The sequence below is a fragment of the Oncorhynchus masou genome, chromosome 13, assembly GCF_036934945.1.
Source record: "Oncorhynchus masou masou isolate Uvic2021 chromosome 13, UVic_Omas_1.1, whole genome shotgun sequence".
Lineage (NCBI taxonomy): Eukaryota > Metazoa > Chordata > Actinopteri > Salmoniformes > Salmonidae > Oncorhynchus > Oncorhynchus masou.
This window is the reverse complement of record NC_088224.1, coordinates 40,523,990-40,538,415: the sequence shown is the minus strand read 5'-3', so window position 1 is coordinate 40,538,415 and position 14,426 is coordinate 40,523,990. Positions and strand designations below refer to the sequence as shown.

The 14,426-nt window shown below is 43.7% G+C and overlaps 1 protein-coding gene across 1 annotated transcript in view; it reads right to left on the bottom strand.

Moving 5' to 3' along the window:
- Positions 1–3,052: 3,052 nt before the first annotated feature.
- Positions 3,053–14,426, bottom strand: part of LOC135552322 (syndecan-2-A-like) — a 35,950-nt gene continuing 24,576 nt past the window's right edge. Inside the window, exons 2-5 of the mRNA XM_064983876.1 lie at positions 8,847–8,961; positions 8,262–8,431; positions 7,204–7,324; positions 3,053–5,102 (exon numbers count right to left, since the gene is read on the bottom strand). Coding sequence (XP_064839948.1) covers positions 4,939–5,102; positions 7,204–7,324; positions 8,262–8,431; positions 8,847–8,961 — 570 coding nt within the window. The 3' untranslated portion in view covers positions 3,053–4,938. The remainder of the gene's footprint in view (positions 5,103–7,203; positions 7,325–8,261; positions 8,432–8,846; positions 8,962–14,426) is intronic.

Sequence of the window (14,426 nt, the reverse complement as noted above, 5' to 3'; positions counted from 1 at the left end):
GAATGCTGCCGAGCGTGTTGGGCGGATGATGATTTCTAAATCCTATCAGAGGGAACCAAGGTGGCACATTGGCATTCATTATCAGTCAGTGTTTAATCAAGAGCCGGAGTGATTAAGTAGCAAATTGAGGAGCTTGTCATTTCTCGAAATTGAGTTTGTTGTGTGTGTGTGTGAGCAAGGGTTATTATTCGTTTCCATCTCACAGCAGTTCTATGAGTAAGGTTCTAATTCTGTTATTTTTACGAGACTAAAGACTTGTTTCTTTAACACTTCTGTTTGACATTTGAACCAAATTGGATTGCCAGATTAAAAGCTGCAATATGTAAGATCTGTTATAGATCTGTCATTCTCATTAAAAGTACAGTAAGTCTACGAAGTGGTCGATCTGTTTTATGTGCACTATGCTAACAGTAAATGTAGTTTTTGCGTCTTTTACTTTCAGTTGAAAATACAATATTTCTGGTTATTGAAAGATTTATTCCCCAGTGGTTTAGATGGTTCAATGAGTAAAGGAGTTATAGCCAGGTGTGTGATACATTTACACCGCCCTCTTCTGAGCATCAGAAATATTCTCAACCCTTGTGTAATCAAGCAAAATCTGTAAGCATAACATTGTCATTACCGTAGGTTAATCTGAATACAAAAGCCGTTAAAGATTTCAGAGATCACCAACTGTGTTATTCACAGGGTTCTGACACTAAACGTAGCTTCAAGTAGCTAACTGTTCAAATGATGATGAAAGTCTTGCCTGGAGAAAGACAGTGCATGATATATGTGCTATAGAAATTGTTGCGCAACCTTAGATGACATCATTCACCTTATCCATAAATGTCTTGTGTCTCATTGGTACAATCAACCGGGAGGAAACAGTAGTTCACCTCCCCACAGGGAACATTTTGCGGGGGAAGACTTGCTTTTTTTCCTTCTCCTTTTCACTTCCTCGCCTGTCAAAACCTGAGTCCAATAAAGTGCCTCCAACAAATCAACAGCTCTTTCAACTAATTCCTCGCAATCCTGAGAATAAAGGAAACGTGGGCAATCGAGAGAAGCGTTCAGACAGCATGGGGGACGTGGCAGCAAAAACAAGAAGTACTATTATGTACTTCAATGGTAGAGGCCTTAGTTTGCTTAGTGTGCTTCAGAGAGCGGCTGTGGTGCAATCACACACCTTCCCACCACATTTTCAGCTGACTTTGGTATTAGAACGGTGTGGTCTTTTCGGGTGAAGTATCAGTCCAGTGATGCAGTCATTTAGGTACCTTGCAACTTGGCACAGAACAGCTTCGAACTGAACTCCACTGATGCCTAGTATCCATTCATTCTATCCACCTCTTCTTGGCACAGACGTTTGGCAATGATAGGTGTTGTCCGGTAATGTTCCTGTGGTGTTTGGTATAGACACACATCCAATCCTGTAATGTCTGACCCAGTTTGTGGCCATATAGTACTACAGTGCATTGCAGTGGCCCAGTGGAGTGTCGGTCGGCTGTGTTTGGGTCACTGAGGTGCTACGTCTCCACGCCGGCCACGGCTTAGCCTCCAGCCATGAGTCTTTATGAGGCTTGACAGCATGTTTACTTTGGACTCCATTTCCTAGAAGTTTCTGCATGGTTTGGCGCTCACTAACAGTTGATGGCCGGCCTCTTTATTGAATTAGTTCTGTCTCAGAGCATGAGAGAGAGGGAGAGAGAGACGTAGTGGTTTTTGTCCCCTAAAAAACATCCACCCAAACCCCTTTCCCTAGTCTCTCTCCTATTGAAAGGGTAATGAATTTATGTTCTACACTCTGACATAGACACACACTGACCCTAACCCCAACACAAACATCAACAGAGTCAACCATTCAGGGGGCTATAAATTGTGGTCACACCCAGACACATAGGCACACAAACAGAAGTGGGGAAACTGGATGGATGTGTAGGGAATGGATCGATCAGTGTTGTTGAGCAAGAGTTGGAGAGACATTCTCTTATTGGCTCTGCTTTATCCTATTGGCTCATTGCTTTATCCTATTGAGATGCCTCTCTTTGGAATGTGTCATACATATATCGTTCTTGGGCAAATACCACATACTTACACGTACTGACCTTGTTCTGTATAGAGAAGCGTATTCGTACAGCGAAACAACACGTGCTTCAACTAGTGATAGCATGGGTCTGTTAACCCATTGATCAAGCGAGCAAAGACACACACAAACATGCCCACGCTACCCACTAATGTGCACACACATCCACCCTTTCCTAGCACTTCTTCCAAGAAAACCCCAAAATATGGTGTCTTCCATTTCAACACTTTGAAGCGTTGGGGTCTTCACGACCATTGCTCAACTAAGGCCTTAATAACCCCATTCTGAATGAACAAACCTTGCTCACATGCTACAGTAGCTGTAGTGTGCTGGCGCTCTAGCCAAGATTTTACTTGCTCTTAATCTCACCATCTATAAGAGATCCGGATGCCTCAGGAACACTATGGCACTACTGTATATTTGGGGCGGCAGGGTAGCCTAGTGGTTCGAGCGTTGGGCTAATAACCAAAAGGTTGCAAGTTCATATCCCCGAGCTGGCAAGGTACAAATCTGTCATTCTGCCCCTGAACAAGGCAGTTAAGCCACTGTTCCTAGGCTGTCATTGAAAATAAAAATGTGTTCTTAACTGACTTGCCTAGTTAAATAAAGGTAAAAAATAAATCTCTGTGACAGATATGGAAACAAGAGGCAGGATAATCTCCCAGTTAGCACTTTACATCCCCATTATACTAATCTCAATCCAGAACCCATCAGATTAGTTCAGTACAAATGATAATGCTTCATCCATCATTCATCAACACCGACAAGCAAAGCCCAAAGCTTATTTAATGGTTATCGGGTGGTGATATACATGTGCTAATAGATAAGTAATTGATGCTTTTATGGTATATAGTTCATGTTAATCATTACCGAGATATAAGCATCTGTAAAATGGCATCTTGGGAGACCAGTATACAGTATTCCTGGGGGAGAAGAAACCGTGAAGAGAAAAATACACAGGGATCAATAAAGCCCGCACAAGATCGATATTAGGCCACAATGTTTATTCAGTAGTGTTGTTTCAACGTATAGGTACAATACTGTCTGCTTTTGTAAGACTTAAAAAAAAAAAAAAAAAAGTGGTGACCATTACAGTCATCTGTGCTCACAGAATGCCAGTCTGCCAGTCATTATCATCATCCTCCTGGTGTAACGTATGCATCTCCGAGAGAGCAAGTACATTTCCAAATGGTAGGCACTTTGAAGGTTTAAAACATTTGTGAATATGCATTTATATATATAATATATATATATATCTTTTTGTATACTAATAAGCAATTGGACTCAATGGTCAAGTCTCTAATAAAATAAAAAGCTATAAAAAATAAAATAAAAAAATGAAGGAAAAGAAAATGAGAGAGTAACGTGGCCATAATGGGAATAAGTTCAAGCAATGGTGAGAATACTGTGTCTTTGGGTTTTGGTTTGCAGTTTAGTACCTATCTTTTCTATGATGATAATATGAGAGAGAGAGAGAAAGAGATTGCAGGCAGAAGCTGGAGGGTATAGCAGAAAGGAGGAGGGAATGAGGGAGGAGGGGGTGCAGGGAGGATGGCCTCATGTGGGTGGTTGGGAGTTCAGATGACGTCTGCTTCACATTTGTGTACAGCTCAAAAGGCAACTTCACAACCTGTTGTACCTTTCACGCAGAGGTGACTGTTTCAATGAGAGAGGATGGCAACAACAGGTCAATCCCATGGTGTATTTCTCAGTCTTGCTCCTGGTAACCAAACTCACGCTCTCTGAGAATCGAGGATCTCCGGGCTAAACCATCGACACAGGGGAGACAAAAACACTGGCAACACAGTGGAGTGAGAAAAAGGGGAGAGGCCGACCGCTTACATGGAGGAGATGGAGAGAATACTGAGGATGAGAGGGAGGAGCAAAGGCAGATGGGACAGGCAGAGTAAACTAGGGGAAAACATTGCCCCAGAGCCAAATTTAACCCCAAACATCGTAAACACTCAGAGCTGAACGAGACCAGCAAAGAAGCAATGAGGTGAATGTGCAATATGAGAAGTCGTATGCAATTAAATTAAATGTTAAAAAAACATCCACAAGGCATACTGTAAAGTAAGTCTTGTGTTTTTCTTGAGCCCCTGACACATCTTAGCTTTTTAAGACCGATTACTGTGTTTTAACATGTATGCTGTATGAGAAATGGTTTTGACCAAAACAAACATTGAAAGAAAACAAACAAGACGAACAAAGAAATAAAACGCTCAAGTTCAACTAGATTGATTGACATTGTAACCTGAAGGGAGAACATTTACATTGACAGTTATCAGCGTTAATATGAAGATGGAAAAAGCTTCATGAAAACTACAAAAGGCATATATATATATTTTTTTTTACATCTGAGAAAAAAATATAAATGAATGAAATACACCTTTTAAAGATCAACGCCAGACATGCTAGGACAATATTTTTTTATAGGATTGATACAGAATAATTATATTCAATTATTTCCACTTTTAAAACATTTCTTTACAAATACATACTGCTACAGTTAAATAGTAGTCAGCGACTAAAAACAGCTCCTTTGACAGAAGACAGATGCAATAGCTTTTTCTCACCGTAACAGATTTTTTAAAATGTTTTTATATTTTTTTGCCTTTTCAAATAATACACAAAATGTTTAAATACACTGAGATATGCCATAAAATAAGCAATGCTTGGCTTTTCATTAAAAAAAGAAGAAAATGTCTTAATTACAATACTCTATGCAAAAGCTTTCCTTTATGTAATTTTTCCTCAATTAACTTTTTATTTTTTGATGTTACAGTATATTTGAACAGGTTTTTTTCTTGTTGTCATGGACTGCTATAAACTGTCACTCCGATTTGTCAATCTTCTCATGAGGGGGCGGGGCTTTATGCATAAAACTCCTTGGTTGGGGCCTTCTGATAGGCTGCCCCAGAGGGTTTCCTCTCTCCCAGGTCGTAGCTGCCCTCGTCCTTCTTCCTCATGCGGTAAACCAAGAGGAGGATGAGGAAGATGGCGAAGAGGAAGCCAATAACTCCACCCGCAATGACAGCTGTGGACAGAGAGAGGGTGAGGTCAGAGGTTAGAGGTCAAAGCCTATTCAGAGGACATTAAAGCTTATAGCATCTAGAGAGGGAACTTTGAATGCACTGTGCCCTTTCTTGCACAATCCCCCTATCAAGCTACTCAAGATTACTCCCAGGACATGCCCTTGTTTCCTGCATGCTAATTATTTACATAGGATTTCATCATTCTTCCAATTATACTTGTATAAGATTTTTTTTACAGCCCTTAATCTGTTTTAGGGCTCTTGTGGCGAAACAATCTCCCCTCTGCTCCAGTTATATTTCCACATGTTGAACTGGCGCCTCGGCCCCATGGGTAAAAAGATATCTGGCACGCTTACAGCCAGAAAACGTGCGGCTCCTCGGTGTGGAGCGGATAAATGTAAATTAGATTACAGACCATTTGAGTTTGTGGGAGCCATAGGGGACAGGATGAGGAAAGGTAGGAGGGTAGAGAGGACAGGAGGAGGTTAGCTAGCCAGATCTGTTTCTACACAGTGGGCCTGGGCCTCCTGAACCCAAGAGTTTTACATTACTCGAATCCACAGTATATACAGCCCTGTCAAGGCCAGGGTTTTAGTGGATGTGGCCAACATGACTATAATTGAAAACAGAAAAAAGTAGTCTAGCTAGCAGACAGTTCGAAAAGTCAGGGCCTCACATGTCTGTCTCCATGACCAGTAATTTGAGCAATTTTGAAATACAATAGTTAGACCATGTTTTCTACGTTGCAAACTTTGGAATAAACAACACAATCCAAATGAGCAAAGGTGGCTAAACTGGTTGGATGTTTGTGGGATATATTTCCAGCATGACTGTATTGACGTCCCCTACTTGTCCTCATTCATGTCACTTTTTCACAGTAACCATCAGACGGATGTCAGAACAAAGGGGAACTGAAGTGCCAGTCCATTTGTAACACTCTACATGTTTATCGCCGACACTGAAAGGAAAACAGCATCAGTGAGTGCGATTGGCAGTCAGATCATTTTCCTAGTTTGGATTTCATTGGAAGTGAATTAATTAATTAATTTGCGCAAAGTGCGCTATGAACTCTGGAAGGTCCCACTGACGGGTAGAAATGTATTTTATACATTATTTTCAGAAGCTGTAGAGAGCATGAGAGACGTGGGCAGAACATCATGATTAAGGAATGTGGATCTGATCAGGAAATAAACACAATGTAAACTGAGTATATAAAACACTAGGAACACCTGCCCTTTCCATGACATACCGACCAGGCGAAAGCTATGATCCGCTATTGATGTCACCTGTTACATCCACTTCAAATCACTGCAGTTGAAGGGACAATTGAGACATGGATTGTGTATGTGTGCCATTCAGAGGGTTAATGGGCAAGACAAAAGCTTCAAGTGTATTTTGAACGGGGTATGGTAGTAGGTGCCAGGCGCACTGGTTGGTGTCAAGAACTGCAACGCTGCTGGGTTTTTCACGCTCAACAGCTTCCCGTGTGTATCAAGAATGGTCCCACCACCCAAAGGACATCCAGCCAACTTGACACAACCGTGGGAACCATTGGAGCCAACATGAGCCAGCATCCCTGTGGAACGGTTTCGGCACCTTGTAGAGTCCGTGCCCCGACGAATTGAGGCTGTTCTGAGGGCAAAAGGTGGTGCAACTCAATATTAGGAAGGTGTTCCTAATGTTTTTTTTTTACACTCAGTGTATAACAGCAATGTTATAGCAATTATATTACAGATTATTAGGTGTTATATGGCAGAGGATATATGAAGTTGCTACATATGCTAAAGATGCAGCAAAGATCCAACCAACAAAACTCGCCAGACATCCAAACGCAGATTTTCTTGTCATCAATCTGGGCAGCAGACACACTTTAGCGTCGCTCCAGACCCGCCACCTGACCTACTTCATAATCAGCGTTGTAATCAAGACATTCAGAAATAACATGGCAGTGTAATTACCTGATGTGACAGAATGTCCCATTCAACAGCTCAACAACCCATAATCAACATTTCGATGGGTAGACACAGGTGTAAAGACTGCACACTGTTGCCTGCGACGAGTGTGGAAAATGGTGATCCCCTGTGCTGCTGTTGCCGTACATACCTGCCAGCACCTCCGTCCTCTGGAAGAGGTTTTCCGAGCGAACATCGATGGGCTCCAGGGGGGAGCTGGGGGTGCTGGTGATCTGGTTCTTGCGTACATCCTCGGTGACGGGTACTGGGGGCTGGGAGGAGAGAATGGAAGGATACGATGGTGGGATTCCGTTTCTTATATTTTTTTTTTACAAACATAAAAGGCCAGGAGAATGGAAGCTAGGGGTGGAGGGATATAGTTTATGTACTAACATAGATGCCTGGGTCCATATTTGGGTCTCGAGCTCTGAAACCAGGGCCGAGTAAAATCACCTGCCCTACACCTTCCGTGTTAACAGATCTGAAAAGACTGGATAGGTGAAAGCAACATGGCAGAAGCCAAACTAAAACTATTGGAGGGGTTGGTGGAGTCGTCACTGTATTGCTGTCACCTCCCTAGTGTCTTCATGTGTAAATATTGAACGGTAAGGGATTAGGGGAAGGAGAAAGGGACTACAATGGAACCAGGTCAGAAAGAATCTAGGCCATCACCCAACAAGAGCGGATTCTGTAGTGTTCTAAAACGGGAGATTATGACTGTTTGATTCAGTAATCCAGCATAACGTACAACAAACCAGAGCAACATCAGGAGCCTAGATGACTGCTTGATCCTTATCCCCAGAGGAACCTCTTGGCGGGTATTACCATCACGGCATTAGAGGGATTTGATGACATTCCATGTCAACGAGTTAAGACTTATGGCTGATGGTTTATACTCTTCATCTGTGGCGAGGTCAAAGAGCATAGATCACCGTCTAGCAAAATGCCATAATATTAGTGCGTTATTAGGGCTCTATTACCAATGACTACTTTTATGTATAGCATTCCAGCATCGGGGTCAATGCATGTTCAACTGTTATTTTGGGAGGGGAAAGGCTCCCACAGACTACCAAACAATTTCCAATCTTTCAATATCTACCATACGGGGGAAAAAAGGGACTGGTCCTAGGGCAGTTTGGGCAAATGCCCAATGGGCCGGTCCATCGTTAGCTTAGTGGGCCGGTCAAAAAGGTTGTCATGTTCCCTCACCTCAGTTCTGACTGGCTTCCAGGGCGTTTCCCCAGGCAGGTTCTCTCTGGGCGTGTCTGTCTCCACTCTGGGAGTGAAGTCTTTGGTGGAGTCCTGGGTGGGTTCTGCTTTGGGCGCAATGTACAGCGTGCTCACGGTCACCGCCTCCTCGATCACCTCCTCAGCAGTGCCTGCAGAGCAAGATGAGGAGATAGCATTGTTTGTACTACTTCACCAGCACTCAATTACGTTCAGTTGCTTGTCAGTCTATGTTTGAGTCTTGTACCTAAGAGAAATCAGGCTTTTCATAAGTACCTCACGTTCACATTCAATCACAATAGACAAGGCCACCTCCTGATATTCTAGAATGGGATCAGGTGAAGGTAAAGTGAGTCTGGTTTAATTTTTACCCGGGAACAGTGTTCGCCACAGTTATCAAAGCTCTTTCTCACAGCCTGCTTTGCTTTGGCCATCTGCATGTTGTTAAACGTTTTGTAAAAAGGGGCTTCAATACCTAAGTAAGACCTCAGTTCTACAGACATGCCCACTCTGGGTGAAAAGCCAGCCTGCCGACCCAGTCGAAGGCTACTGTGACCAGACTCTTACCTGATCCTGACCCCGAGTTAAAGTCGTCGTCATCCTCAGGGTAGTAACCCCCGGACCCTGTGTCGTCAATGAAAAGTTCATCCACTTCGGAGGACGACTTGGCCGCCTCCGCTATCTGAAACGGAGAACAACAGAAATCTAGACAAAGTACTGGGCATTTAGACTGTTCCCGAGACCACTTTTCAATGCGCAAGTCCAACATAACTTTCCTATAGTCACCACTTTTGTCTTTGAAATACTTCTAGCAGCGAACAGGTTGCTGGATACCACGGTCTGATTGTTTGGCAGAAAGCACAGAGTTTCAATGAAAAGTGAACACCAAAAGGGCTTATCACTTGACTCAAAGCCATAGTTGACCCAAAGATAGTTAGTCGTTACAGCACTCCAGTATGTTCTGCCAGGTAGACCCATCGTTATGTGCTTGAACATCGTAGTCCATGTACCACAGAGGGCACTTGTCTCAACAAACCACACCGGACTATATCACTGTGTATCACTAAACGTCTAGCTCCTCCCACCATCGTTGCCGGGGTAAAAGTTCGTAGAAGCGCGTGCGTGCGTGTGTTTGTCTTTACAGCTTAACGGACTGGCCAATAGAAAAGCTGAAATTGAACAATGCTGTTCGTGTGACTTGCAAAGACATCAACCCCCTCAAGACTATAGAATGCTAGTAAATAAAAATGTCATCCATCCACAATTTCCTTTACAAACAACAACTTCGTACAAACTCAGTGAAATTACTGCACAATGGGCAAAACACTGCTATCATTGTCGTGTGTGTGTGAGTGCGCACCTTCGTGCGTGTGTGCATTAAGTGGAATAGCTAGGTAGGACCCATGGCAACCTCCATTCAACCTCAGTCTGAGTCCGAGCGTGATGTCCCCTCCATACTGATGCTGCTTTAGAAAAAGGGCCACAAAAGAGGGCCAACAATAAATCATCCCTGCTTTGCTAGTGCTTGTGTGGTGGCGGTGGTGCTCGTTGGTTTGGTGCACCAATGTTTTTGTCACGTTTCAAACCTGCTCTTGTGCTGTTCAGCTGATATACCTGGAAATAAATGACCTGGGATCAGTTTTACACTCGTTGCTTTTGCAGAAAAGGCAAAGGAAAGAGAGTGAGGACATAACATAAGGGATGACACATTTCTCAGAAGGAAGCTGTGATAAGTAGGTTTGTGTTGTTTTGTATGTGTGTGTGTGTGTGTGTTCTAACCTTGTGAGGGACCATTTCCCACATCCGCATGAGGATAAAGGCTATTTTAAGGTTAGGGTTAGAATTAGGGTTTTGAATGGAATTTTTGTTTCGTACCTCACCAGGATAGAAGAACAAAACCTGTGTGTGTGTGTGTGTGTGTGTGTGTGTGTGCGCGTTTGCATATGTGTGTCTGTATCTATGCCTGGTTGCCTGTTTTACTTTGACTGCAATAGGTGTACAACTGACTGTATAAAACTGCAAACTGAGCCTATGGGAATGAGTGAACATAGCCCCTAAATGCCTCGGGGTGTGGGGGTAAAGTGTGTGTTTTGAAGGTCTGTCTGCCTGACACTCTCCGCCGTCACAAAGGGGCAGATCTGCGGCGGTGAGCGCTTGGTGAAAAGGCAGGGGATGATAAAACAGAACGATATCTGCCTCCCCTCCAAAAAGGAGCAATGACTTTCCAACAGAAAGGCATTCAGGCCAGAGCTGGCTGATCAAAGGCTGGATTTGATCAAAGCAACTTTATTTTAACCTCGCTGCCTATTCTGTTTCACTAACCCCCCCCCCCCCCCATTTCAGTTCACTAGCTGGGCCTACACATCAGTAATAATACAATTAATGAACCAAAGGGTGGAGCCCACAAATCAAGCCACAAAAAACAGAGCCTAATGAGATAGAGGCAATTGAGGCCACACGTGTACCCACATTATTCAACACAGCACAAATCTAAAGAAAGTGAAACTAAACAACTGTAGCGTGCATGGCACAAAGAGCAAGACAAGGAGTGAATCAAATCAGATGTTCATTCTGGAGAGGAAATGGTCCGTAAACTCCTGCCTCTTATCACTATTGACCTGTTTAACCTTCCAGGAGGACTTGCCTTTGAATCCTTATCACAAGCTGGGAGTTCAAGCCTGGAACCCCATAACAAAGGAGCACCCTCCTCATAGAAATATAATTTCGAGAATTAGGCTACTAGTAATTTCATTTCTATGGCCATTCTCCCGTGCATGAAAAACCCTCTTCTCCTTCCAGTCCATGCTATCTGTTTACTTTCCTTCCACAGAAAGTGAGAGGCCAGACAGTGCGTCGGGTTCTCTTTCAGCTCGTCAACGCCACTCGTGTAAATGGCAATTAGCCTATTATAGCAACTGACGTTCAAGATGTGGTAATCGTGTAGTGGGACTCCATAAAAAAACAAAAAAAAAATCACCCTCTGGGTTCTCTTCCCAAACAAAGCCTAATCTACACATGCTTTGACTACTACGCACTGGCATTATTTGAACTCAAGTGATAAAGGGTTTCTTCCGAGCGGGCTATTAAAATAACTCCTTCCTTTAGAAAGACAAGGGCTCTAGAGTGCGGACAGACATCTGTCAATGCTTCAAGCGCACACACACACACACACACACACACACACACACACACACAAAAACCTTGTGCTTGTAAATATACACCCCCCAAAGTGTTAATGACTACGTCCGGGGGTCATTGTCCACTTCCAGGTATGACCCTAACTAACACAGAGCTGGCAGATACAAAAAAATACAATCCCTCTTCACTGGTTTGAATGGGAGAAAAAAAGTCCATGAAGAATCCAGCCAGTCAGAGCCTTAGCTGCCTAATCCTTACCCGAGACCCTAACAAGCAGCACCTAGCCTAGCGCCTGACTGACAGCGAGACTGCGATAACAAGCAGCACTGTGGCATTTATTAGAACAGAGCTACGGTCTGTCTGCACCTAATGAACAACTAGTGACCAGCAGGAGGCTTGGTGGTGAATGCAGTCAGTCTCCATGGAGAACGCCTATAGGGGAAGAAATATAATACACAAGAGGAGGAAGAAGAGAGGAGAGGCCGAAACGAGCGAGAGTGACAAGGAGGGAGAGTGACATAGAAAGAGGAGAGAGAGACTGGTAGGAGGGCGAGAGAGAGAGGGAGATTATGCGCTGCAGTAGACAATCTGTGGCCTGCAGGTTGCTTTGCTAAAAGCTTGTTAAACCGCCAAGCCCATGGCTGGCGGTGTCAGAGAAAGTCAAAGAGGCTCTCTTTATGGCGTGTGCAGTTAGCAGTAAGCTAGCTCTATTGTGAGAGGGGGTAGTTAGAGTAGGGTGGGTGGCTATGGGTCATGGGGGTAGTGTAGGGTAACTTGGGTGAGCCATCTTGCCCCGTCTCTAATCCGTGTAGACCTATTGCATTCACTTCTTACACGGTCAATATTATCCCACCCCAAAACAGGGGAGGTAAAAAAAAGACACACACGAAAAAGCTCACACACGCATGGGCTCGTACACACAGTACAGCTTACATCATTGACAGGAGTGGAAAGCAAGAGACAGAGGGCAGACAGTGCCTCAGACATTCCTTGTCCTTCTGTTGCTCTGTTCCCGCTCAAAAACTTGAGTTAACCTGAGAGAACACCTCAAGTTAACTACGAGGGCGAGAGAGAGAACCATTACAACATAAAGCACTTGACTTGCTATGCTGTCAATTCATCTTTCTTAAGGATATTCACTGATGCCAGTCATTGTACCTCACAGTACAGTTAAGCCTACAGTCCGCTTCTGCAAGAACATTGGGTACCACTGTACAATCAAAAGGAATCGGTCTCCTCTCCCCAGGATTGGGGAAAACAAACGTGAATCCTGAAAGTCAACGATTTCTCCGAAGGAAAAAAAGCCAGTGTCTCTTTGTTAAACAACAAAGTAGTGCAGGTAGATGTGAGTTTATCTGTAAACTCAGCGAGCCACGGATCCATACGGTGATCAATACTGCCACCACTCTGGCCTGGCCTCCTTCCCATCTCTCTCCCACAGGCACATTTACAAGGTGGCTTTTATTGGCCCTGAACGGATGGATGGCTACGGCTTTTCCCGGTGCCGGACCTGGCTGGGAGGAAAGGATTGGAGGTGACTGAGTGAGAGCAATTGGCTTGAGTGGGCTAGAATGGCTGGATTCGAGATGCAGTGTTTCAATAGTGAAGATTTTACTCTTATTATCGGTTCTGTGTGGTGTTCAGTGTGTCACTTTTTGTCTTAAGAGATAATGACAACAGCAAATGGACTGCTAGGTTGGCACCTGTTGGCGGCCATTTTGTAGGCTAACGCTAGCACATGCTAATGCTAAACAAAACAACCGGCAGGAGGAAGCTGGCTTCATAATTGATGTTTGTTGGTGAGGATTTGTTTGTCGAATGTAATTGGGGTTGAGAAATTAGTTTATAAAGGCTACAAGTCTACAGCAACGAAGTGGGAGTTCAAACACTGACCCCACAAGCTAAGCAAATGGTTGTGGTGGTAAAGGAAAGGAGGGGGAGTAGGGTGGACGGATGTCTCTTCACGCTCTTCAGAACCTTCAACTTTTATTGCCCTCCTGGGATCATAATAAGAAACAAATTGATGGTCTTTGAGACACTGGAGGGGAGGGGCTGTTACTGCAGGAAGTTGACACAAATCAAACTCTCCCTAAAACCAGACTGTGTGCCCTGGAGCTATTCCCGGAGTGCGGGGGACAGCTTTGTAGCTTGGTGTGAGTGTGTGTGTGTTGACATTTACCACAAAATCCAGGAAACAGAATCTGTTCATCTGGCTCTGTTGCTAGTAGCTCACTTTGCCACATGTTCCTTTTTCATCATGCATAACAGCATAAATAATGCATCCACAACAGGGCTTTCTGGTTAATGATAGATTTTTTTTTTAAGTATATAAAGCCTTTATAATCCTAATTGGAATACAAAGACACAGTTAAGAAGAGCTACACAGATGAGCGTTGACAGTATATCTAGGACTAGCTTTTGAACAATTGATCGGTGGTTGATCTGAGATTCCAAAACGGTCACCACTCGTAATAAACTGAATGATGAACACTGAAATGAACCCAGTTGAAGTGCTCCTTTGGAGAGTTCAGGAAGTAATCTAGATGCTATGGCTCCTTCCCATTTCAAAGCAGTGCCACGCTTGGGTTGACGCGGAGAGTTTATAGGTGGATTTGTTACCTTTTCATTCCGGGGCGCAGTTTGGACTCCATCATCAAATTAATGGCAGAGAGGAGCCATTTACGGGTGCATTAGCTGATCTTTATGTCCTCATAAAGATTGAGTAAACTGTCTGGGACTGTGCTAGAATTAAAACCAGCAGACCTTGCTGATCTATGGAACTGGATCAGCTCACCACATACTGCTGGGTAAATATGCTCAGTACTTTGAGAACCGTTTGACAGATAGGTTTCTTTAGTTCTTCCACAATGCTAGGACATTCTATACCCCCAAAAAGGCCATCAAGTTCTGATGCATAAAGCTTTGCTTTAGTCCTCCAAACAAACAACATGTCAAAGTTCGGTCAAGCAGCTCAAAGTACCTTAAACTACATCCATATGTGAACAAACA